Genomic DNA, 26,494 nt, shown 5'->3' with positions numbered 1-26,494 from the left:
AAAAAGATTCTAGGTTTGTAGTGCTACACTCAGTCCTGAAAGCCAGAAATACTAGTAGTTTACATCTCAATGGACCAGTGGAGTACGATGCAAGTAAGGAGGTTTGGGCACCATCTCTAGAAGTACAGTATATAGCTCAGTAAGTGTTTGCCTGTATAGTTAAAACACTGTTGCATTACGTTTTACAGTCATGTTGGTGTGCAGAATCACAGAGGAAGAGAACAATATCAAAGCTTCATTAAACAAAACATGGAAATAATCTCCACCTTCGCCTGAAAAAACAAGGACTTACAAATAAATAATAAACATATTTGCTTTTTTGTTGAATAAATTGTGTAAAACTATTACATACACATAAACTAAAAATATATGTTGTGTGGGCTTTTATGGTAGAATAAGGACAGCCTGAAGAATAGGCACTATGTTCACGCAATTGAAGAAGATTAATTCTATGTGTATTCATGTGTCCATGTGTGGGTGAGAGACAAAGAGATAGGAGGAGACGGAGACAGAGAGACTGTGAGTCGGTGAGCAGTAGCCTAACCTTTTGAGAGCAAGCTGCCTCCTCTCTCTCTTTGTGTGGGGAGGATAATATTTCATGGTTTGTTTTCTATTCTGCTATGGCCATGTTCACACACACACACACACACACACTGCTCTGTCAGCTAAAACACCACCTGTTTCCAACTACAAGACAGTACAGTAGGTGTAGGTGTATAAGCGGTATGAAGAAAGAAGGAAAGACAAAGATAAAGTTTAGAAAGAGGAAGTGTTAAAGCTCTAAAGGGCTGAGGAGAGAACAGTAGGAGGTTGGCAAAAGAGCAGAGGAGCTGGAGGAGAGGACAGAGGAGAGTGAGGAGTAAGAAGAAGGAGGAAGGGTTAAGTGGTGAAATGATAGAGCTGATAGGAAAGCTCAAGGACACAATTACTCTGAGCAGACACTGAGCCATGACCCAGACTTTAGAGGAGTTTCAGCGCTCTGCTCCAGCATTACCTGTACATCCACAGTAATGGCATTCACCCTCTATGTACTAGCGCAGCTGCAGACATGAATTTTACAAACGATTCACAACCCAAAGAGACATCCCGACCCCCCTAAAGCTTTTCATCTCTGCAATATGTGATATTTTGAACAAATGTCCCAAAGCAGACAACAACTTTTTCATAGAGGTATTTCAAAATTTCTCAACATGTTTTTTTCAACACCGATTCTGGTAAGTTGAGGTTAAAAATTCATTTTTGACCTTGGAGAAACAGCAGCTGTCAGGTGTCAGTTTGAAACCTCAGTCTAATGCACCTCAGCTTGTCGTCAAAAAAATCTCACCGCAAGGTCCATTAGTAGCTGCTCTGGAGTTTCACACAATCATCGTCAGCAAATGGAGGCACTCCAGTTGTCATGGAAATGCAGATGTAAAAATTTTGGACAAATACTTGAAAGCTCCAGACCAGCTACTAATGGACCATGTGGTGAGATTGTTGTGTAAACCTCTGATTCCAAGGTCAAGAATGAACTTTCAATTTCAGCTTTTAAGAAGACATGGATGAAAAAGAAGTCCTTGGAAATTTCATCTTTCATGACAAATAGGCAAACAGAGGAAGATTGTGTAATATGATCAAAGGCTTCAGAACAATGGACCTTGTGGCGAGATTATTTTGTCCACAGGTGCATTAGACTGAGGTATCAAACTGACACCTGAATTTACCTGTCTGATTGTTCTGCATGAACTATTACTACATCAATCCCACTAATGCACTGTTCTGACCTGTCTTAGTGTTTCCTCCTTTGTATCGGATCCTCTGAATAGCTTCCAGCAGCGCTTCTTTGTTGCCATGGGAACTCAGCTGGAATTCTGTGCGAGCATCGTCGCTGAACTGAGCAATGGCCACCTGAAGAGAGACGGAGGCAGACAGACAGGTAAGTGAAATAAGTTCAAAGAACACGTCACATCAGATTAAACAAAGTTAAACTGAACCATTTTGTTTTTGCACTTGCTCTAAAGGGACAGTTCACCTACAAATTCAAATTCAGTCATCATCTGCTTGTACTCACGTCAGTCACAATACCACTGCAATGTGTTTCTATATTTGAGTGCTCGGGTTCATTTCATCTTCTTCCAAAACAAAAAGCAGGAAGCCAAATGACTCCATGCGGCATTGTCGGTATGTTATGAAGCCAAATTACAGTGCTCTGGGTCCAAAAATCTAATACTTTCCCTCATTATCACCTGCAATTTCTGCATTTATTCTGAACAGCAACTACAGCATCAAACAGATGCTTCCTTTGTTTGCTGGAGGAAATACTGTAATTATATAAATTGAGCATGCTCAAACAGCCCCACAAAGTGAATACTGTACAGATGGGAAAGTTAAACTGTACACGAGAAGCCAGAATGTGATATTTTCATAGTTTAACGTTAAGGTTTAATAGGTGAAAGCAGTAATGGGTCACAGATCTGACCGTTTCTCATCTGCTCAGTTCATGATGTCAAACAGGAATATTACAGACTTATTTCATGCAAGTCTCTTGGTGAAGATGCACTAAAATATATATGTTCACACTCCCAAATCAGAACTATAATCAATCTAATTGCATAACTCTGAGAGGGTCGAACAACTATCATTACCTCCAGACTGCTAATAGTGCTGTTCTTGGCTCCGGGAGGCCTATATTTACCAGCCAGCTCTCTCTGTACTGTACAGCCAACTCTCTCACATTACAGCCAGTGTTTTGCTCTTGGTAGTCTCGTGCCAGAGGGTTATTGGGGCACAGCGAGGGTAGCAAACTGCTTAACAGCAGACATTACACAAATGAAAGAAAAGGGTCTAGCAAGCACCTCTGCAGTGTGACAAATGAACCAGCTGAGCTCTGCTGACATGGTGGGGGGCCATGAAGGCAGGAAGCACATAGAAATTTGTTCACATTGACAACAGCAAGCTACTGCCCCAAGTTAGAGCCTGATGTAACCTAATGATGAACCAGATACATGAGAAACATACTGAGGGAGTGGAGATGGTAAAAGTCACTACGGTAACATGATTTAGTATTACCTAAGTTACTTAAGTATTGCTTATGGTGGATTTTACACTGAGGATCAAGCTGATACTTGAACCATTTGATGTTTATCCCGGGTTTTACTGCATCTAGACTTAATTTATTAAGACCACCTCTCCTGCCAGAGAAGTAATGTTTTCTGGCACAAAACACAGTGGAAGCAAATGAGTGGAGTTAATCGAACACTGCTCAGCAACAAAAAGGCCTTCCAGAGAGTAAAGATTGACTCACTGGGGGTTTTAAAGTTCCCTCTCACTTTTCTAAACTTTTCTATAAATACAAGGCTGAATTCTAAGGGGACAGAGTAAGAAACCTGGGTGAAATTCTGCTCCAAAGCACCCTTCCACTATCAATTAATGCCAACAGCAGCAGCCTTCCTCAAACAATAAATGTGCCAACAGCACATGGGTACAAAGAAGGAGGAGTAAACACGGATTCGTCAAGATTCATTATTTGGGCAAATGTCCAGAATTTCTATTCCTGTCTGAAATGTAACAGTGAGAATAAAACAGAAAAGAAGAAAAAGGAAGGAATAGCTAGCTGCATCTCGCTCCATCATTTCATTATGGACAGACAGCTCCCAGTGTCCTTTATTCCTTTATCTACTGAATGAAAGTCTAGTTTCAGGGACATTTGAGAAGAAATTAAAACTATTTCTTCTTCTTCTTCTTTCTCTTTTTCTGAGTAGCTGGCGGTTAAATGGATTTCAGCAGATGTGGGGGTGGGAGTTGGGGAGTGGGGTGTGTCTTTGGAGAGGGGGGGGGGGGGGCGTTGCTGGATATATGTTATAAAAGTTAAATCAGCACAGAGTTGTGCTCTGCATGGCAGCAAAGCTGGAAAGCATGTTTGCTATCTTTCTTTTTTGGGGGATTTTATGGGACAAAAATATATTTGAAAATGATAATATATATGTTTTCACAACACTTTAAGAATGGCCTCTTTATCCTCACATTACACTAAGATGTGTAATTTCTTCATTTCATCATTACTATAGTTTTCAGTGTGGCCACATTTGGCTATATCCTCAGCATCTGCTTTACATTGTATTTCCCAAGACATGCATTTTTCAGAAGGAATATGCTATAACAAAGAAAATAAATTGGAGAGAGAGAGAGAGAACAAGAATTAAAAGCCTCAGCACTTTTGTCTTTTTTTTGTTGCTTAACTTGTGGTACCGTATATACAGTCGTTTTCACTAGACAGAGACATTTAGACTAGACACAAGAACCACTAGCAGTCATGAGCATGAATACCAGCACTCCAGGGAGACTCAGCATAACATTAGTCAGAGTAAAGTGCTCAAGACAGCATTCAAACATTTTCAATTCTGAAATCTGTCCCCATGTAATGATACATGCAGGAAAAGGGAGTTAAGTAAGTAAAACTTTGACATTATTTTATTCTTTATCTGGTTTTATTCTTGAGTTCTTCCTGTCTGAGGTAGAGTGAAATAGCTGTGGTCATGTGACTGACCTGAGTGCCATCTGGTCCAATCAGATCCAGTGATCCCATGGTGCTGTAGAGGAAACGTGTGATCTTCATGAAATTGTCGTCTCCGATGGACCAGGAGCCGTCGACAAGGAACGCCAGGTCAGCCTTGGCCTCCTTGCACACTGGACAGACAGCCAAGAGGGATGCACAGATTTAGCAGCACACTGTTTTGTCTCTGCATTTAAAAAGTAATTTCATACAGAATGAAGGTCATTGGAGGACAAAGCACAAGCTGACTGTTAACTGGCTGTCTAATATATTCATTCTCTGAGTAAATAGTATGAAGCACTGCAAATATACATCCTCCGGAGCAGGGTAAATATGCAAAGACTGGGTCTTCAGATTAATCTGTACTCTGTAGAGTTTATAAGATTAAAGGTTTCATGCACACTCTCTAACTCAGAGTTTGAAACTCAGACTTTTCTGATAATAAAAATAGATCAAATTTGTTTGTTTTTTTTTTCTTTTGTAAGCTGCTCATTCATTTTCCTGGATATTCCAGCAGTGACTTTTCCTTCTGCTTTTAGTCTTCTCAGGTTTCTGAATGACTCCCTATAGCGTTGTCTTTGCTGCTGTAAAGTTGTTTTGTGGTTTTAACAAGTGTTCAAACTCCAAGTCTGCACTAAATTCCAAACCCTGTTGATGACCATGTCAATGGGTAAATTCCTGGGAAAAGCCGTGAACTGTATCTACAGTGTATATGAGGAAAAATGGTTGTAATTGTAAATACAACAAAGTACAGGAGACTAATTTGGCTACTTGAAAACTCACCACTATCTCTGCTTTATATTGCATGTCTTTTCCTCACTTTCTTTTTTGTCTCTTTCTGCCGTCTCCCCTGTACTTTCTGTTTGCAGCCCTATCTCTGTCTGTTTTTCTCATCCTGGCCATCACTTTGTTTCAGTGTCTTTCTCTTGTTTTTTTTTCCTTTTACTTTCTCCCCTCATCTTTCTCCCTCTTACAGACAAACACACATCTTGCTTCCTCTTACCTCTACCTTTGCGGTTCTGTCCTGAGTAAAAAATGCCTATGATTATGGATGGAGGCATCAGTCTGACAAAAGGTCAGACACTTACAGAGAAATGCTTACAGACGGGCTCAGCAGGTGTGCCGGTTCATGTCTGAGGAGTTTGTCCTGCAGGTCAGCCTTTAATCTGAGCCCATCAGACAGGAACAGATGAAGAGGACTGTCTGGGTAGGAGGAGGAGGGTCTGACTATGAACTTGTACACCTTTATTTCTAATTTTTCTGAGCTTGTCAAATTTAGAAAAATCCTCCTGTGAGCTGTGAGAATATTTGGTCTGTCCTCTCTCATGAGTCATTTGCTGTTGAACATTCAATTGCAGTTAGTCAAGGTTTAAAGGTGCTATATCTAAGTTCTCTCTGCTGCCAAACGTGGTTTCTTGCCAGGGTCGGGCAGTAATGGTGGTGATAAGGGTCGCTTGCCAGGAGCTTCAGCCATTGTTGCATTTACAAGACAAGAGGTTAGAATACACCCTCTGGGCAGCAATACTTCATCATCCTCTCATGCTGAACTGAGGGCAGATTGGACACTACAGTGCCTCTATTGCAAAGTTTGTTAGAATGCAGAAGAAGAAGTGAGGGAAATAGAAGCAACTGCCGGAAACAGCTCTTGGCGAGTAAAGGGATGAAGTCTGATGCTGAACTTGCAACGTTTCCTCTAGACTGGTAAGAAAACAGCTCTTAATGATAAGTTGGGTGTGTAGCGATAGCAAAAGCTTACATAACACCTTTTAAGTACAGTACAGGGTAATCTTTAGGCATTTGGTCGTTATGGTCAGTTTACTTATGTAGTTTAAAGGACTTTTGTGAGGGAAAGTGTTGCTTCCTGGATAAAGACAGGTACAAACAGTACATTATGTATTTATGATGGTCAAGTCATGTAACTGTCAATCACAGGTGCACCCTGTATGTTTTTGCCAGTGTGTCCTGTTTGTAGATGGTTGGACTGAGAACTCTGGTGTTTTGGGGCTAAACAGAGCCTGAAGCTGAAGCTGGATGGGAGCGGTCAGGTTAGCTCTACTAAGCATGAGGTAATAAGATAATAAAGTAGCTTAGAGTAGCTTTTCTTTATTTTGGCATCGGCTGCAGTCCACAGTGGTCTGACTATGTTTCACACAATAAAGTAGTTGTAGAACAGAGTAAACGTCTCGCTGACTTCCTGTGAGACACTTAAATGTTTTTAGATTTTAACTTTTTGCTTACCTTAAAGTTACACTCCGTAATTTTATTATAGTGCCCCTAAATCCCCAAATTTCCTTCAAGGTCATTCCTGATGTTTTGAAACTAAACACGGTTCACAGTTGTGTAAAGAGTACAGAGTGGCATAACATTGCGGCTCTATTAAAAGTAAATTGCTAGGTTATTTTTTCTTTTCCTGTGTCATAATCATGCCAGAGCAACATTGCTTGTGCTGGCCAGTGTGGTATTGCTGATTGTTTTAAATTGAAGAGCTCTGTATACTTTGGTTACATTTTCCTACGTATCAGTGTCTCAATCAGATTTTTTGTTGCCCCCAATTCTAATTCAAATCATTTGATCTGATACAATTTTACACACCAATTTAGTGCATCAAAGTTAGTAAATGCAATACAGTTTAGGTAAGATATATATTACAAGATACACTGATCACTGAATAACTCATCAAGATTTTTCAGTGGGAATATCATACCTTCCTGTTACAAAGATACAGTGAAAAACAACAGAATAGGTGCCAAATATACCACTGAAAGAATAATAATCTAAATCATAATTGTTGTTACCTTCTCATAAAGCATTGAAATCACAAATATTGCATATATCTGTTGCTAGTCGATGGGCATAATTTTTATTTATGAAATATATAATTGGTGTATATATACTGTAATGGTTTGCAGGTTTACCTACATATTTCTTAATGATCTGAAGGTGAATTTCAGGACTGATAAACTAGTGTGAGGTGACTACAACTATCACAAAAAAATACTCAGGGTAACGTGAGGAAAGAATAACCTAAAGGAGTGTGTGTTTGTGTTCAGCATCTTCCTCACCTTCCTTAGCAGGCGGGATGGTGGGAGGCGGCTCTGTGGTGGGTGGTTCAGTCGGAGCCTGTGTGGGTGCTGGCACTGGACACACACACACGCACGCACGCACACACACACACACACACACACACACACACACACACACACACACACACACACACACACACACACATGGTCAGTAAACTGGAAACATGAGAAAGGCTGTTTCTTTTAAGGTGAAAGTCCTCTTCCTTCTTCCAGCAGCTGAGTTGGGGACTTTACAGTGAAAAGATTTGTAGTCCAATATGTGCTTACAACCTATAGGCACAGGAGCAACAGCTACAGCAGTCAAAGTACTTTCTTTCTATATATCTCACTCCCCTTATTCCTTTGAGCTGTACACAGCAGAGCAAGTGCTATTTTCATCAGTCTCATATCTGTCTGACCAGAGGCTGGTTTTCAGAGTAAAAACAGCTCCAGGTTAAGGTAAGCCTCAGCGCCAAGCAAATTACTTTGCTGAAAGCAGTGGGTTCTGTCAAACCAGAGTAAAGTGAGCAAATCATCTTGAAAACATCAGCCACTGCCCACAGAAGAGGCACGTACTTCATGAAAGTAGATAAAATGATCTGAAATGTTTCTTTAGATTCCATGGTAAGATAATTAGTGCATGATGTGGTTGATTCAATCATGAACTTTGTTCTTGAGCGTCTTTGCTTGGTGGTATTTGTGGCAGTGATAGACTGTGGATTTTATGGTTAAGCCTTCAATGATGATGTATGTTTTGTGTGAGTAAAAACAGTTACTGTTATAGCTTTTAACCGCCCACTTTTCAAGAATTTTAAGATGAGAAGAACAGAGAAAACACACAGTTTAAGAAATGTTATTGTTGTCTCCCCTTCCTGTCTGTTCTGAGAGAGGGAAGTGATTGGGAAAATGATGGGACGCAGATAGATTATTAACAGTAAACTAAAAAATACATAATTATTTTCCTCATTGCGATCGTTAGGTTTTCAGAGAAGGTTTAGCAGGCCCTGACAGTCCATCACTGATCCACACTGTGGAAAATGTCACAGAACAATAAACCCTTGGGGCTTTTTGAGGTTTAGGAGTGGTTCATGTTACTGTCGATGTCATTCTCTCTGTCTGATGTATGTACAAGTTGTGTACATAAGCACAATTCTGGTGTAATTTTACCTTAATCAGTATTTTCATTTTATACTTCTTACTTCAACTATTTTAAAAGTTATATAGTGTACTTTTTACTATGCTACATTTGTGTGACAGCAATATAATTCCCACGTAGATTTTACATATGAAAGATGATATCATCTTATAAAATATGATGTATTGTTGTAAAATTAACTACCCAACAGTATATTCAATATTTAAATGACCTCCATTTTCACCAGGTACAACATTTAAACTCTTACACCTACATGTTAAGACTTTCAGAATAATTTAGCACTCTAAAAGGGGCCATTCTGCTTAATGAACACTTTTACGTTTGATTCTTAAGCACAATTTCCTGAAAACATTTAAATGCAGGGTTAAAGTACTTGTACTGGAGTTTGTTTATATAGTGGTTTCACAACTTTTATGACTTTTACACAATTATCTTAATACTTCCACCTGCAGTGTCTGGAGACCTGCAACATTTGGTGAAAGTCAAATGTCTCCTGCTGTATTTCATCGACAGTTGTCTACTCAAAATCTGTGGATCAACAACATTAGACCGGGAATCTGTGTGTGTTTGTGTGTATGTGTATGTGTGTGTGTGTGTGTGTGTGTGTGTGTGTGTGTGTGTGTGTGTGTTATCTGAGGTCATATCTATCTATCTATCTATCTATCTATCTGTAACCCTGGTTGTGAGCTGAGCACTCCCGGTCCCTGGAGCTGTGCGCTTCACCTCAGCTCATCAGCTGCCCAATGAACTGCAACAGAAGAATCTATCTTCACTGAGAGAGACATTGAGAGAGAGAGAGAGACTGAGGTTGAAACGTAAAAGAGAAAGTTGCAGAGGTGAGACAGATGTGTGGTAGAAGGTGGCTACTGGGGGACAGATGGAAAGAGGGAGAAAGACACATAAAATGCAACTGGAGGGATTAATTGGGGGAAATGAGTTTGGGGGAGAACACTGAGAAAGAAGTAGGGGGAGGGGGTGAGAGAGTGGCAGTGGACAATAAATTGGTGTAAAAGAGGATAAAAAGGTTGAGTGTGAGTCAGCCTCCTATAAAATTTTGATAAAAAATTTAAATAAATGGGTGGTAACTCAAAACTCAAAGACGCTGCACTTGTTTCTGTCCTGAATGCAAAGGTGACCATGTGAACATAATCATCCATGTATATACAATATATAAAAGATTTGCAACATACACGTCATGTCAGTGATAGTGACTGAAGGTCCCTCCATTTCTTGCATCTGTGTGTGAATGCTGATCTCGTATTGGCTGCTGGGAGTGAGATCATAGAAGCACTGTCGGGAAGCACCACCTCCCAGGCTCACTTCCTGCCTTTGGCTATCTGCAAATAAACAACATACAAAACAAAAAATTACTTGAAGTTCACTTTAACAGTCATAAAATCCTAATAAGCTCAAATCCCTCTGAAGGTCCTGTTTCAAATTAACTAGTCACAGAGCACAAGTCTCTGTCTTCAGCCATGTTCTGCATCATATTCAGGCCTGCTGAGTATGATCATATACACTGCACAGACATGGTCAGATCGTCTGGAGATTGAAACAAGATTTGAAAATTTTCCAACTGTAGATGAATGCACTGTTGAGTAACAGCAACATGTAAAAATATCTTCATATTATTAATTACAGAAATAATAATATTAAAATTTTATTTTAGAGTTAGAGAAGTTAGGCTTTAAAGTACATTTTGGACATTTTCCACTCAATGCATGACTCGGTTTCTATGGTGAAGCTTCATGTTTTGTTTTCCACCAAACTGATTCTGATACATCAAAGTCATCCAGTCTCTTGATTTATCACACTTAACTGAAAACAAAATGAGGAGACGGACCGCAGCTTGTGCAACTTTACTAATTTATTACACCAAAAAGTTAGGTAACTAGACAACTCTGAAGTTATAAAGACTGAAGGAAAACATCATTATATCCACTGAAAAATGAAATGAATCATATCATTGATTTCTTCCCTCTTCTCTTGTCAATTTCCTTTGGATTGCAGGATTGCAGACTGCAAACACTTTCAATTTAGCGTTTGTTTTGAGAAGCTGTAGAGGGATAGCATCACAGAGAAAAAAAACATGAATGAGAATTTATGTTGGCAGCCAAAAAGGAACAAACAGGAAACTGGAAGCGCACATACAGATACACTCTAATAGCTGCCATTTGTCAGTTTCATTAGTCTAATTCTGTTTCCTAATGTGTCTCTCATCTTGGAGAGTGACAAATTAGCCCCTCCTCCACGGAGGAAACAGCCATAGATAATAAAGTTTAGGGAAACAGCTGTCACTGAGAGGCTGCACTTTTCTATCTGAGAAGGTGTTTAAGCAGCTGGTTGGCTCTGCGCGGATTAAACCAAATCTCTAAACTCCAGCTAGAATATCCAACTACCGCTCAGGCAAGAGGGAGAGATGGAGATAAACAGAAAAGTGTGAGCTATAGGGAAGTTGGAAGAGAGAAATCTTCCTCCGTCTTTTTGCTTTCTTTTTTTTCTTCCACTAAAAAGCAGTAGAAGCACTTACTTTTATATATGTCTACAATCTCTACAAGACTTGAGCTTCCCATTCATTCATTCACAACCATCTACTGGGACCCTATTAGGAAAATCTATTTTAAATCAGAGTTATAGGCCTTTCTAATAATGCTAATAATAGCTATATTGAGTTTAGGTGTAGAACTGTCATTGCTCTGATCCCTTCTGGCACCGGATGCCAATATAACGTCAGAAAGACGCTCGACTCTAACCACTCTAACATCCGACCGACCTTAAATTTTGGTTGGAAATGAAAATCGGGTTGACGTCAAAACCCAACATTCACTAACTGACATTGTGATGTCTAGCTAATGTTTAGTAGAGGTTGGGTTTTGCTCACAACTAGAATGTCAATATTTTTGTGGCAAGATTACTTTGACATGAGACATTTGGAAGATGTTTGATTTACTCTGCGTCAAATTAATGTTGGCGTTACACATTGTCCTGACATTGAATTTTGGTCACCCGATCTCACAAACTACATTCAACCAAATACCAACATCTAATAACGTTGGTGGCCAGCTTCGTGCCTGCAGGGATATGGGTAATGATGGCTGTCTCACTGACACGCCAAAATAGAACAGGGGCACATATATCAAGTTCAGGGATTAGTTTTATATTTTAAAAAAGGTGCATATGCAGTAGTTCCCCCACTAATTTTTCAGTTTTATTCACTGATATTTCTGTAACTTTTTTCAAATTTATTACAACAATACTTGTGTGGATTTAAACTTTCCTTAACTGAGAGTGGAGCTGAAATAAGCAGTAGTCCTTTAGCTCTTAAACCAGGAGAGGGCCTTCAGTTGGTTATTTTAACAAACGTTTGTGCCACTTTCCAGATTCCTTCCCTTGATGCTGGCTAGGCCAGCAGCATATTACACACATATTCTGTCTTCTGTCTATTACAAGATATTTAATTTTTATTTGTAACTGTGCAATATGACACCTTTTCCAATGAGCTGTGTGTGACATGATCCCCCACAGCACCAACACAGTGGTCCCACTGAACCTGCTCTTTTGCCACAGAGTGAAAGTGTGAAAGCCCACTTCCATGAATCTGCTGAGCAGACGACTGCCAAGTACTGTCATGTTCTCGTGCACTTTTCTCATTATCCTCTCAAGGGTTTTTGGAGTAAGTGAAAAATCCATCACCACTGCATCTAGTTCTGCTTCCTGTGTGAACCTTTGACACTGGATGACATTCAAAAAATAAACTCAGATAATCAAAAGACTAAGCAGAAATTAATGTATGTGGGATGTTCTATAGCTGCCTGTTAAAAGCAAAGAACAACCGAAAAATGCCATCACTATTTCAACAGTTTTTTTTTTTACTGCAGATTTTATATGAACCTGTGCTGCACAACCAACAGCCCTCTGAGGACAAATAAAGGTAAAACTTGAACTTCAAGTTGTTCACTGTGAGTGGACCAGCTCCAAAATACTCCCCTGTTGACAGGACAAATTGTGGTTTTAGACACTTGATTCAAAGTAAAGGGAAAATAAAGGAGCAAATAAAACAAAGGTGAAATTTAGATTTATTAATTCTTTTGCTGATTGTTTTGATTAAAATAGATTTGGTAGGCATATTTGCTAATTTATTTCATTTGTTATTAAAGATCTCTTGTCTTTGCTCCTCCTTTTGCTGTCATCTGTCTCCCTTTATAACATTTAATAACTGAGTAATCTGCACAATAAACAGCTTCTAAAGGTCATACTCTGTGTCTTTATTCATTTTATTTCTGACACGATGACATATTCTCAAAGCGGTTTCCACCCGTGTTGTTTATCGGCGAGAAATAGCGTGCATATCATATCTCCCTTTCGTTCTGCAGACCAAGAGATTTATGAAAATCCTTTACAATGTAAACATCTGCCATGTGAGAATGACAGAAATACAGAACATTTATTTCCTCAGAGGCTCGCATCAATATGAATTCAGATGACTGTGAAAGGTCGGAGACAGATTTTGGACCCCACTATATGTAACCAACAGGCATGTAACCATGTAACACGCACACACACACACACACACACACACAACACAGAGTCCTGAGCTGACTCGAGTTTGTGTTACTAATAAATGGAGGAGACATTTTCATGAGGACAGACTATAAATCTATAGGAAACATATTCAGAGTTTGGACTGGACTCCAGCCTCCTCACCAAATATCACAACTCTAGTAAAATGTCTGATTTATTGTCTGAATTGCTGTCCAGTCACTTGGCTAGCAAAGGCCTGCTTTTGAAAACAACATGAAATGATGAAACATGTTGGGACACAGAAATGTTGATTACTAACTATGTGTCTGTACATGTGCTTCAGGAGTACCACTTGTTCCCAAAAACCTTGCCTGAATTAAGCTTTTGTCTGGAGATATTTGTGTTTCTTTTGACTGCAGTTAAAAGGTGTGAACCAGACCACATTTCAGAAAAACTTGATAAAGTTAAACTCAATTTGAATTCAGACCATATAAATCAATTAAGTTAAGGCACAGAGCGAGCTGCCTGTCTAGTATCACATTCTCACACGCAAAACTAATGAAGGCATTAAGCACAAGAAATTAACACCACCCCTGTACAGGAACACTCCACTCACTCTCGTTAACAGTAAATGTACTTACTGAGTGTGGACTGTATGGCCACTCTGTACAATGTGGCATGTAGAAGAGGCTGCCACTGCACACACATGCTGTTGGAACGCAGCTGGTATGTTGACAAGCCAGAGACGCCGAGGAACACTGGAGAGACAGACAAACAGACAAATAACAGAATTAGATTAATTTAGCATAGATTTCTAAATTCCTGAGGAGAAAATTGTGTTTTCACATAAGACTCACTGATGTTCAACAGGCAACAAACAACTAATCTCTTCATTACAGATTACTGTACACACAAGACATCTCTCAGGGAATTACATGTAATTACTAAATCCATAAAACGGCAACATGAACACTGTGCAACAATCAACAAGGGGAGTGTAATTCACAGTATGTCCACATTCCACCAGATAAGAACAAGAAAAAGAGCACTTAAGTTAAAATCTATAATAGTGGTCACTTTTGTTTATTGTCCTTTTGATTGGCTGGCAGTAATGTAGAGTTATAATTGATGTTTAACAGTGTTCAAAAAAATGGTTTCTAAAGAACTGTTGCAACTTTTCACATTTTCTATCCATAAATTTGAGCTTTTTCCTTTCTGTCTGTGTCGCTCGTCCAGTATACACCCTCCACCATCCAGCTCCAAGACTCAGACACTCATGCACAGAGCACTCTGGATCATGTGGACTTCAAAGTCTGCACCAAACTATTCTATATTCATTAAGCTACTTTGCATCTTATTGATGGTGTTCCAGAGTCTCCCTTAGCTGAACTGGGAATCATTTTGCAAAGATATGTCATTAATTAAACTACTCTGAGAAAATATTTTTGTTAAGTTTGGTTACTTGGAGAGTAAAATGGTTTAAAATACATATTGTATTAAGTATAATGTTTCACTAAAACTTTGACTGACTGACTAACGATGATATGAAAAGATTTCAAGTTCAAGGTCAGCAGTAAGGATTATGGTTGGAGTTTTGCTAAATTTAAGGTTAATGCTTTTACAACTTTGTTGGTCTCCTGATGGCAGAAAAATAAACAGTTTAGCATCTATATGAAGAATAAATAGTACAAATGTATCTATACTGACAGCATTCGGTTGAAACTAATCATTAAGTCACCAAACTGGTCAGGCTTGATGTTTATCTGTCATGTGAAGAAATAATGAGGCACGAAGTGGCAAAATGCAAAACACCATGAGCAATTTAAATAGCTGTAGCTTGTTTGGGAGTGAGATTTCAGTGTCCCATAGGCAAGAAAACCTCCACGGAGCCTCTTTCTCTTCTGTTTTCCTCACACTCTCTTTGTCTCTCTCTCTTGTTTTGTCCCCCTTGTTAACAGAATTTGCTGATGGTATAAAATAAACTTGGCTCTTGCGCCAGTAAATGGATATTATATGCTGGGACCATATGGCAGGTACCTTATTTTAAATACTATTGAATAATGCATATTACAACACATCATTCCTTTCAATAACATGCAAAGACACACACAAACTCACTCATATACACGCACACATGCAACATGCTAACACGTACAGCACAAAAACATCAACACATCAACATGGATATATGTAATTATGTATAGATGCACGTTTGAGTTTACATCGTACAGTTGTGTTAGGCTGCAGTTTACTCCAAATAGAATAAATCTGGCATGTTTGCACAGGAAAAAGACAAGTTCATGACCAACATGAAGCTAAACATTTGGACTTGACTGCACTGAGTCTAGAATAAAACAAGAATATGTGGCCTAAAACCAACAATGTTGGTTTTACGCCACATATTCTTGTTTTATTCCACAGTCTGTCAGAGTTAGTTAGTTAGTATTGATTTTAGGACAACTTTGACTTTATGTCCTGTTATCAGGGGTGTCTGAGTTACATCTGTCTCCATTTTTGTCTGCAGAAACAGTCTGCACATCTAAGAATACTCCAAATTCACTGTGGTGAGATGGATTTCACTGCAAGGCTTTTGTGGAAGTGTGCACAGCCCAGTTTAAACATAGAAGGAATACATGAAAACTAGGACAAAGAAAGATAAAAGAATTAGAGAAAGCGAATGTAAAAGATTTTTTAAAAAGTACATCAACAAGAGGAAACTGGGGATTTTTAGTGGTAATTGCCCATTTAACATCCAAAGGTCAGAGTGAATGGAGTATAACGGATATAAACTGTGGTGGACCATATGGAGATGGTGCAATCAGTCAGAAATTACCTCTGTGTGCCTGTGTGCGTGCTCAAGTTGCCAGGCTTGAAGCCAAAGATTTGCACCCATCTGCCTTCACAAGCTCCATATACTCAGTTTCAACAAGACTATTTCTTCTGTCTGAGTCTCATCATGTAATCTTTCCACAGCGGGAGCTCAAGTCTCATACTTTCAGTCTTAAAAAAAAAACCTCATTTTCATTTTTGTGCAAATCCTACAAAATTTCTTGACTGAGCACCCTTCACTGGTCCTGTGGAAACCAGATTTTTAATGTAACCCTGAAACACTACCACATAAATACAAACTACATAAAACTTCATTTGAGGGAAACAGCTTCATTTCATTCAATGGTCCTCAAGGTACCAATAATTACCTTTCTATGCTACATGCTAGTATGTGTTATTTATTGGTGCAAACATGCCAGTTGGCTCCCATGGTAAGGCTGCACTGAAGCAGTGTACCCTGGGAAATATGTTACTGCATCTCTCTTATTAGAATGAGAAATGACAGAACACATCTCCTTAATAAATCAGAGTTTCTCTGTTGTAGAGTACAAATATGGGTGATGTATTTAACTACACCATGTGTTAACACAGAAAATATGGTACAAAAGAAAATTTATCAGTGCACTGGGAATTTTTTGCATCTGAATACACGTTCTGCTGAATATTTATTGATGTCATTTCATTATTTCAGGCCAACATTGAAGAAAACAAATTACAACGTGGCATACATTACAATATGCACAAAAAGGACTGTAGAAAGTGTAGAAGTGTGAGAACCTACATGAAGATGAGGTTATTGTATATATCACTATGAATTTACTTCTTACTGTGTGTATAGTTATCACTGGGGCTTGTGAACTCACTGCCCTTGTTAAACTTGGTAGGGTGGACAGTGGAGGGACCATCATCCAGTGCTACTCCAGGCCAGTGATAAGTTTAAATATGGCTGGCTGATAAATCTACATGTCAGAGCCTCATACTTTATCTCGTTATCGAGTGTCAGAAAGGACAATTGTCACTCATCCTGCAGGGGGATGATTAAACAACAGATAAGGATGCTACATCAGTGCAGCAAAATTTGGAAAATCTGTGTATCAAAGGCATTCCTCTTTAATTGTTGATGATGCATGAATCCATGCATGATGCTAAATTGAAACATTTTTCTCCAAAGTTAAAGGAAATTGCTTTTCAGAAATTTATGAGATATTAAAATTAGAGTATATTTGTTTTCATCCCACAGGATGTGCCACCATTTGGTGAGTCCCTTCTGACCCATCAGACAGTAAATCTAAAAGACACCAGCAGGTTTTAAAGTAAGGGATGATACAGCAGTTTTCTGGAAACCGCACGCACTGACACACATACAAACAGGAAGTCATTAAGCCAGAGAGACAACATAAATGTTTGGTGGTAGATAGTGACACGGCACTATTCTGAGAGCCTGCCAGAGCGGGTTTAAAGAAAGAAACAGATGCATGCACCCTAACTGTATACCTACTCTACAAAGACTGTCAACCTCTCTCTCTCTTACTTCCTCCCTCTCCCTCCATTTGTTTCAGAGGAGAGAAGAGTTAAAGCCTGCATCAGGTTTTACTGCACCTACTGATACTAAATGTATATGCATATAGGACTGTTGTCACTGCCTGACTGGGAAATATTTATAGCCTTCTGCCTGCTGCCGGTATCAGCAGGCAGTTAATATGCATGTTGTACTTTCCCACTTTCCTAAAACTAGTTTGCTTTTCTGCCGCTGCTGCCGCCTCTGTCTCCTCCTTCTAATAATCACACTCCTTTGAGACAAATTCAGACTATGACTATTATTAAGGTGGTGGTCACGCCCTCATTATGTTCATTTTGGAATGACACATGATAATATCTGGCATGACTTCCCAAAAGTAAATTCAATTTAAATTTAAAATTACATGTAGGACCTTAGTTTTATAAACTCTTTACCATAACCTTTGTCTAGGCAAACATCCATTTACAGTCATTTCTATACACAATATGTTTTTTCCTATTATGTTAACAGTGCCAAATGAGGAAGAACAACACAAACTAACAAAGTCTGAATGGTCTTTACAGGTGTACGATATGGATGCTTACTTGTTTTAGCATTCACGAGCTGTGGTTCACTTTGCCCTGTGGGGTAGGAAGCCGTCACCTGAACGCTGTATTCTGTCCCACTCAGTAGATTCAGAAGGAGCAAGGAGTTCACATCTTCACCCACAGTTGTCTCCAAAACTGGTCCTGGAACTGAGAAATGTACACACATATGGATAGATAAGCACAAACAGAAAGGACAGATGAAAAAGAAGAATGAGAAAAGTCACTGTATTTAAGAAAGCACACTACGAACCAAATAACATGACCACAAACATAGACTTGAGACCGTGTAAAACAATTTTAATCCCATTTAGAATTAAAACTTGCTGGCTTAGTGTCACCAAACCTGCGACTGAACTTACATTTTTATTAATCATACTAAAATACCAGACCTTAGTAACTCTACACAATACAAGAACAATGCTCTTTCCGTTTTTCTACATGCCTGTCTGGGACATGCAGCAAGCCTCAGTCTTTGAACACAATACCTTGAAGCGGTCCAAACAACTGTCAGCTAAAATACAGGTTGCTGAGAGAACCAAACTTAATTATTATTTGACACTGATCACTATGAAAAAAAAAAAATCATAATCCACATCTTTCAATACAACAGATTTAATACTGAAGCTCATTATTTGTCTGCTCTGTTAATAGGTTGCTAGGTTACAAGTAGAAAAGTAACCAAAGCTGACTGACGCTTACAGATATGTGATAGGTGTGCTATATTGGGAGATACACCAGCTCAACAACAAAGATACTCAGGGATATGTTCGCACACATGCACAAGTGTGCACCCACACAGACACATTCTCCTCTGGGCCACTGTAATAAAACAAACAAATTACAATAAAAACCTTCATTAATGCAGCTTTTCCAAACAACTGCCACAAAGCACTTTACAAAATAATAACAATCCTGAATGAACATTATAAAGGGCTCTATCTGCATGTGTTTGGAGATTTTATGCATTTGTTACATTAAGTGGGTTTATGCTTACATCAAGTATATTATAACTGCATATCTCTCTCTCTCTCTCTCTCTCTCTCTCTCTCTCTCTCTCTCTCTGTATGTGTAGACATTTGTGCACACAGGCACTTCTCTTGCCTCTACGCACCAAGATTCTCACAGTGAAAACAGCAGCCTGCTGAAATTTATTTCTCTTCAACTTAATTCCTAAAATCTGATTACGGCAGCCTGACCGCTTGAAGCAGGATCCTCAGAGACACAGTAATTGTGTTTAAATGACTAAAAACAGACATGGAAACTATAAAGACTGGAGCCTTGTCTTGGAAGGATGAAACAATTAGTGCTTAGAAAGCAGCAGAACAGCGAAAAGGGTCTTTTGCTGATGCGTCAAGACAATAAATAAATGAGGAAGGGTAATGTACTATTTCAGTTGAGGATCGCTGACGTTTCCCTTAATGCTTTAAGATTCTTGTTAAAAAGAAAAATTAAGAAGTCACGGGAAAGCCAAAACACCCTGAGAGCAATTTGTTTTTTTAGCTACTATGTCTGTCCACTATGTCCTCCTCCATTTGCAAAACTGACAAAACTATTGAAAACACTCTTGTGCTTGACATTTAACAGTTTTTTACCAGTGCTTATACATGACGGTGTGTTTTTGTGGAATGGAAACACAGAATTTAATTGTCCCCGTCTGTCACATTTTGTGTTTCTTTTTTTTTTTTTTTTTTAATTATTTTTTTGGGCTTTTTATGCCTTTATTATAGCTTAGTGGAGACTGACAGGAAAGGGGGTAGAGAGAGGGGAATGACATGCAGGAAAGAGTCGGACCGGTTGGGAGTCGAACCGGTGACTGCCTGCTAAAAGCACCTTGCGCTCAACATGGTACGCGCCCTAACCACTCGACTACCGGGCCACCCCACATTTTGCATTTCTAACAAACAAAAACCATCACAAGAAAAAAAGACATGAAAATCACCACAATCTCTACATTTTATGTGTCATCCCCAAAGGGCCTATATTGGGATTACTGCTTAATTATACTAATTACATTAGGATTAGCGTTCGTTTTCGCCCTCTCAGCGTGTGTGTGTGTGTGTGTGTATGTGTACCGTAAATGGGCTGGTAGTTGATCCTGTACCCCTCTGTAGGAGACTGAGGTGGATCCCAGGTGACCCTGAAGCGGTTGTACCACTCCTCTGACACACGGAGATTTCCAGGGGACAAGAGGGGCACTGCCACAACACAAGACAAAATCAGAACAGAGAAGTGCTTCTCAGAATCAGACTTATATCTAGATTAAAACATAAATTAATTAATAAGCATGGCAAAACCCTGGAATGGTTGACAGCTGGGTAAATAAACCAAACCCTCTACGGCTGTGGACAAGTATAGCTATCTGTCCTGACTGATTTAAGGCCGGGTATCATTCACAATTTTTCAATACTAGTGCTGAGATGACGAGCTGAGTTTGCGGAACGTCACTTTCTCATATGAGCTACTACAGACACATTTTGGCCGGTCCCAAAAAAGTACTAAGATTTATTATCCGGCTGTAATATGATTTGTGATTTTTGCTCCTTATTACTGGTGACAGCACCAGAAAGCCAAGACAACGCACTGCATATAGTTGCTGATATATTAGTTTCAACAAAATTATTTTGTGACTGCAAAGTTGTAGTTTTTTTTGTTTGTTTGTTTGTTTTTCAACCAGTGCCAAGCATGGTTGAATTTGAGTTATCACAAAGTTGTAAATTCCTGTGGAGCCTGATTTAGGTGTGAAGACAGTTTTCCTCTCGAAAATAGAAAATCATATCTCACTGTACATGAAGTGTGTCTTGGCTCTGATTTATTGCCCTGCTGCTTTCCAAGCTGGGGGGGGGGGTTATTTGCAATATGGTGAGCAGTGGCACCCTCATCTGAAGAGATGATGTATTGTGTTTGACATTTCTCTTTCTCTGTACCATGAGGAGACAATCACTGCTGTTCATGAGGGCGTAATCAAGAGAATCAATTAGACCTGATATAATTTAATCGTCTCATTAATGAAAAGAGCTGCTGTAATTGTGAACAGCCTTCATTAAGACAATTAAGAATGCATCAATATTTGTCATCGCTTTAATTTGCATTCTCCTTCAGGAACGTAAACGGACATGAAATTCATGTAAAACAGTCTGCTCGCTGAAATAAAATTCATTTTCATGAGCTTTCAGTTTTATCAGATGTGTTCTCTTAAACTGGGAGCTGAAAATTGTGAAACTGAGAGCTGACCGAGAGTGGTTAATAATTCAGAGGATTGTGTGTATGTGTGTGTGTGTGTCTGTGTGTTGGAGGGTGTTCAGGCCTACATGTGGCTCCCAAGGCAGAGACACTGATGCCGTCTTGTCCGTCCGTATACACTGGCGTGACTGTCACTTTGTACTGGGTGTCTGATAGTAAAGGCCGAAGCACAGCTCTCCTCTGACCACCTGGAACTAACACCTAGATACACACACACACACACACACACACACAAAGCAATGAACCACAAAAACAAACACAAAAGTAACACACATGCAAGCGTGCGCACACACACATGCAGACACACACCAAGATAAATGCACCATACAGCAGACTACATGCAGAATCTGGTGCTTTTCTCTGCTGGTTTGTAGGAACATTTGGAGAAAAGGATTGAGGCCACATTTAATTTGGTAAAACAGAGAATGTCTGCAAAAAAGTACATATATCTTAGGGGATATGAAATACAACTGTTAAAGAATTCTGCTCACTTCAGTTTAGTCAATAAAGTCAGCTGAGGTCAACAGTGAGACGGAAAAAGAGCTGAGAAAACCCATTACTGCTGAGTTTTCATTTACAAGTGTTGCAGTTTGTTCTTCCTATGCATCTTTGTTTAAGTTCTGAATGTATCCTTTCATCGTAATAAGGTACTGTCTCATCAAAAAGTTTGAAACAAACTACACTGCCACACAGATATAGAAAAACATAGCCAACAACCTTGATGTTGCTATTTTATAATATAATTAAATCCAAACAGATACTAACCAGTTCTCTGCCTGACAGTTCATTCTTCACTTTGGAAAAAGCAGCTGACAGAACAATGCTTACAACTGCAAAAACTGCTTACTTTCTTGCCCTGGAGCTTTCAACTTCATCACACGGTTGATGAAATTGAAAGCTCGAGCAGAGCAAGTTTGCTCAGGTGTCATGGAACTGTAGGAGTTTAAAGTTCTGTCTTGCCCATGTTGCCTTAAATGTTGAGTTTTACTGTACCAACATCTAGAGTTCATCACAACAGTGCAAAATGATGAAGATATTAAAGCTGCAGAACAAGAAAGTAAGTGGACCTTAAGTGGAGATTGTTTTGTTAACCAAAATGTTGTTTTGTTTTGTTTGATATTTGTAATTAATTGTTTCCAAAAACTTGACAGTTTTGTGAGGTGCCACCCCTTCTTTCATCAACTTTTTTGTTTGTAAAGCAAAACAGTATTTGATATTTACTTCAGAAAGTCTTCTCATGTTCATCTGAGAGAGGTGTTTTAAGGTAAACGCATCAGGAGGCAGGAGGAGCTGTCCGCTCTGATGAGGTGCTGAAACTCCTTTCAGTGTCAAAGCAGGGAGGTGCCCACACACTCAAACATTCTTAAATACATAAACACCTAAACACAAACCTGCAACCCGTGCTGTCTCTTTTGCCCTCTATCTGTCTCCCACATCAAAACATATCCCAACTTTCAGAAAGAGGTGCGACCTGAAACAACTCCTATCTATCAGCTTGAGGATAGGTTTAAGCTTTTCTCCGCATTCTGTTTAGCTATTGTTTCTCTTTTTCAGCACTCTTTGTTTCTTTTGCTCTTTTCTCTGCTGCCCTCCATCTCTGCTCCCAGTGAGGTAAATGGCTACTGAAAAGATAATGGAATGTCTTCTGGCTTGGCCTGGCCTCTCCATCTTCTACGCCTCTGACACCACATTGGGAAATTAAAACAGGGAGGGTGGGAAAGAGAGGGAGAGGGGAGGAAAGTAAAGGGAGGCGGCGAGAGAGGAGATGAGAGGGAGAAAAAACAGAGAGATAGAACGACAGATGGATAAGAAAAGAGAAGCCGGGTATGTGTGTGTGTGTGTGTGTGTGTGTGTGTGTGTGTGTGTGTGTGTGTGTGTGTGTGTGTGTGTGTGAGTGAGCTTCAGTGATCAGGGTCAGTACATGGCACCGAGCTTAAGGGCTCTTACCACAGATAGAGGGATCAGGAGGGAGAGCCCGCGTGGACCGGGACTAAAAGTGTAATCAGTTTTCTGATTGGAGCAGATGACCCAACACTGACCGTAGCAGTCACCATCCAGTTGGCTGGAGGTGTGAAATAACAACAATCCCTCTCACAACTCCAGCATTGTCTGTTACATGTAATTCGTGTCCAGACATTTGTGTGTGTACATGCATGTGTTTGAGAGCTGCAATGTCTGAAGTGGCAGAGAGACTATTGAACCTATAGGCGTGTAATAGGGATCCAAAAATAGCCCTTAACAGAGAGAAATTATTAAAATCAAAAACATCTGTATTTGATTATTTTAAATCTGTAAATGCTTTAACTGAAACAGCTCTCAACTTGATCAACTCACAGACTCCTCTTTGTGGTCGCCCTTGAGGCCAGCATAGGAGACCCTGTAGCTCTCCACATGGGGGTCCTCCATCTCCCATGACACCTCTAAGCTCTGGGTGGTCTCGTCGCTCAGCTGAAGGTTTCTCACCGCCTGACGTCTCACTGCGACACCACATCACAGACAACAGTCACTGTGCTGAGTTACTGTAGGATTTATACATAAACATTGACACAAAATCTTGGCCAAAGCTGCATTTTCTTCACACTTTTAATGTGGTTTGGTAAACTGTGGATTTGAAAACTGTCAGTCAAAATGCCAGTATGGTAAAAGAAAATCATAACAGCTACTGTCAGTGCCAACATGCTCAGTCAACTGTGATGTGCTGGATGATAAAAATAGAGTTGCAGTGAAATCTGGCACAAACTGAAGCAAAGCAAAGTGTTTTTGTTTTGTTTTTACTTTCATCAGTCTCAAAAATGGCTTTAAACCAAATTAGACATGTATTACAGCCTATGCAGTCCACTTTGGATGGAAATCAACATTTCAGTTCCACACATAATGTAGCCCTAAACTACATGATTTGATTTTCAAAAACAGAGACGACTTGCTGTGTTTGAGTTCTGATTCTCACAGAAGAACTTGATGTGCTTTCTAAAAGTTGGTAGGATAGTAAGCAAGGACTTAAGTAAGGAGACGTGTTGCTCTTCAAGTTTTGAGTGCCGTGAGTAAAGAAAACGCTCTGACTCGATTAGCTGTAGCCTGCTCCTCATACAAAACACAATCCAGATGGCCTCTGGGTCGCCTCTGAGATAATGGAGTTTGAAATAAAGTCTCGGGGTGAAGCCAACTTGGTAAACACACTTTAAAAAACAGAGAAGATCTTCCAAACTTTTTTCATAAGGTGGGCCCTGCTTAATAATGTTATCAGTGTTTCGATTTTAGATTCATCAACCTTAGTCAGAACAGACTTTTCTAAGCCCCTAAGCAATTCTGGTTTTGTTTCCTGAAACCACATGAGCAACAGAGACCAAAACGCTGCTACAGGAACTGTGGTTGCTCTCTGGCAGCAGCGGCATGCACTGGCAACCAGTAGAGACTTTCACATTTCAATGGCAGAAGATCTTCTAGACAGATGCTTTGGCTTGAACTGTGATTAAAATTTGGCCAGTCTCTCTGCAATGATGTTGTTTTTTTTTTAAAGCAAGTACAAAGTGAACTTAAAGCCTGCTGCTTGCTGGACACATGCAGCACAATGATTTAAAGCGACACTCTTTAGGTTTTAAAATTGCTAACATTATTAAAAAACATATTTAATGGAAGGCTTTTAATCCGACATGGCCAAATAAATCATGTGACATGTTTTCAGGTTAATATTTGGCCAGTATTATACATGTGAGATATTGATATGCAATATCTTTTGCTCCTGATATTTTGGAATTTTACTCAGATACAATGTGGACACTTCTTACCTGTGGTTGTTGCAGCAATAGTTGTTGTCTTGGACACTGGGGAAATACAGAGAGCATAAATCCGATAATTGGATAGAAACTCTTCTCAACAGCTTTCTATATCAATAATTCAGGTAATTAGACAGAAATACATAACAAACCATTGATGGGGAAATAGATTTTTTTCTTTTGAGATAAGCTGTTACAAACAAATCAATACAAAAAGACTCACACAGAGCTGCGCTTTGAACTCAGAAATGCTCATTTTATTATCCTAAAAGGCATATGTGATTGGACCTTCTGTTATTCTCAGCAGACTGTGGCACTTCGGTGAAGAAGGTTTCTTAGGTCACAGGCTAATTTCAATATCAGTGCAACCAAGGGGATTTTATTATATGAAATTGCACTGGTCTCCTCTTATCTCTGCAAAAGTTTTTAGACTTTGACTTTTGTCAAGTTTTGTGCAGATTAGATAAAGTAAATACTGAGCAAGTAACACAACAACTGCACATGTTGCTAGTTACACAATCTACTGTCACTTACATGTGGTTTCTATAACAGAGATGGTGTCACTCTCTGATTCATCTTTGAATACAGCCGTCAACATCACTTCATACTCAGTAGACGGACTCAGACTGGTCAGGATGTATCTGTTATCACTTCCACTCAAGACCACCTACAGAGGAGAAACACACACACACACACACACACACACACACACACACACACACACACACACACACACACACACACACACACACACAAGTCTAAGTCTCATATTACATTTGACTTCCGACAATCTCTTCTTTCCAAAGTCCCCTTTTGAAAGATGTTGGCTGGTATCACAAAAATGTCAACCATGTGCTTCTGCTGTTTCATAACCTGTTCTCAATATTTAATTCTAGTCAAAACTGGACATTATGTCAGACAGTTGCGAATTGATCTTTATAAAGTCACACTTCATACAAAATAACTAAGACATACTGTATAAAAGGTTCCCTGTATTACCAACTTGCCTAGGTATTAGAGAAAAGTATGAAATATTTTTTTAAATTTTGTCATGTTGTGTCTCAAAGTGCTGATAACATTTTAGGTCATCTTCTTCTGTTTTGTATCTTCATTTGTTGTTATTATATTTGCCAGAAGATAATAAATGGGACAAGTTTCCTAAGTTACGCTCAAGATGTGATAAAAGATTTTGGCATTAACCAACAGTCTGACAGGTTTATTTATACTCTAAGTGCAACACCAGACTTTCAAAGCCAAGGTCATCACTGAGTTTTAG

The 26,494-nt window shown here is 39.3% G+C and overlaps 1 protein-coding gene across 2 annotated transcripts in view; it reads right to left on the bottom strand.

Annotated features, from left to right (window-relative positions):
* col14a1a (collagen, type XIV, alpha 1a) overlaps positions 1-26,494 on the bottom strand; it is a 124,045-nt gene that overhangs the window by 53,692 nt on the left and 43,859 nt on the right. For both annotated transcript variants that reach the window (XM_071469378.1, XM_071469377.1), the window contains exons 17-27: positions 25,753-25,885; positions 25,231-25,266; positions 23,780-23,922; positions 21,514-21,646; positions 20,278-20,400; positions 18,203-18,352; positions 13,912-14,028; positions 9,940-10,086; positions 7,594-7,668; positions 4,526-4,665; positions 1,764-1,887 (exon numbers count right to left, since the gene is read on the bottom strand). In XM_071469378.1, the coding sequence (XP_071325479.1) occupies positions 1,764-1,887; positions 4,526-4,665; positions 7,594-7,668; positions 9,940-10,086; positions 13,912-14,028; positions 18,203-18,352; positions 20,278-20,400; positions 21,514-21,646; positions 23,780-23,922; positions 25,231-25,266; positions 25,753-25,885 (1,321 nt within the window). The remainder of the gene's footprint in view (positions 1-1,763; positions 1,888-4,525; positions 4,666-7,593; positions 7,669-9,939; positions 10,087-13,911; positions 14,029-18,202; positions 18,353-20,277; positions 20,401-21,513; positions 21,647-23,779; positions 23,923-25,230; positions 25,267-25,752; positions 25,886-26,494) is intronic.

Source organism: Trachinotus anak, unplaced genomic scaffold (genome assembly GCF_046630095.1).
Source record: "Trachinotus anak isolate AG129_WGS33_773 ecotype Australia unplaced genomic scaffold, CSIRO_AGI_Tana_v1 ptg000032l, whole genome shotgun sequence".
Taxonomy (NCBI): Eukaryota; Metazoa; Chordata; class Actinopteri; order Carangiformes; family Carangidae; genus Trachinotus; species Trachinotus anak.
Note: the sequence above shows the minus strand (reverse complement) of the source record. Positions and strands in the feature narration are given on the sequence as shown.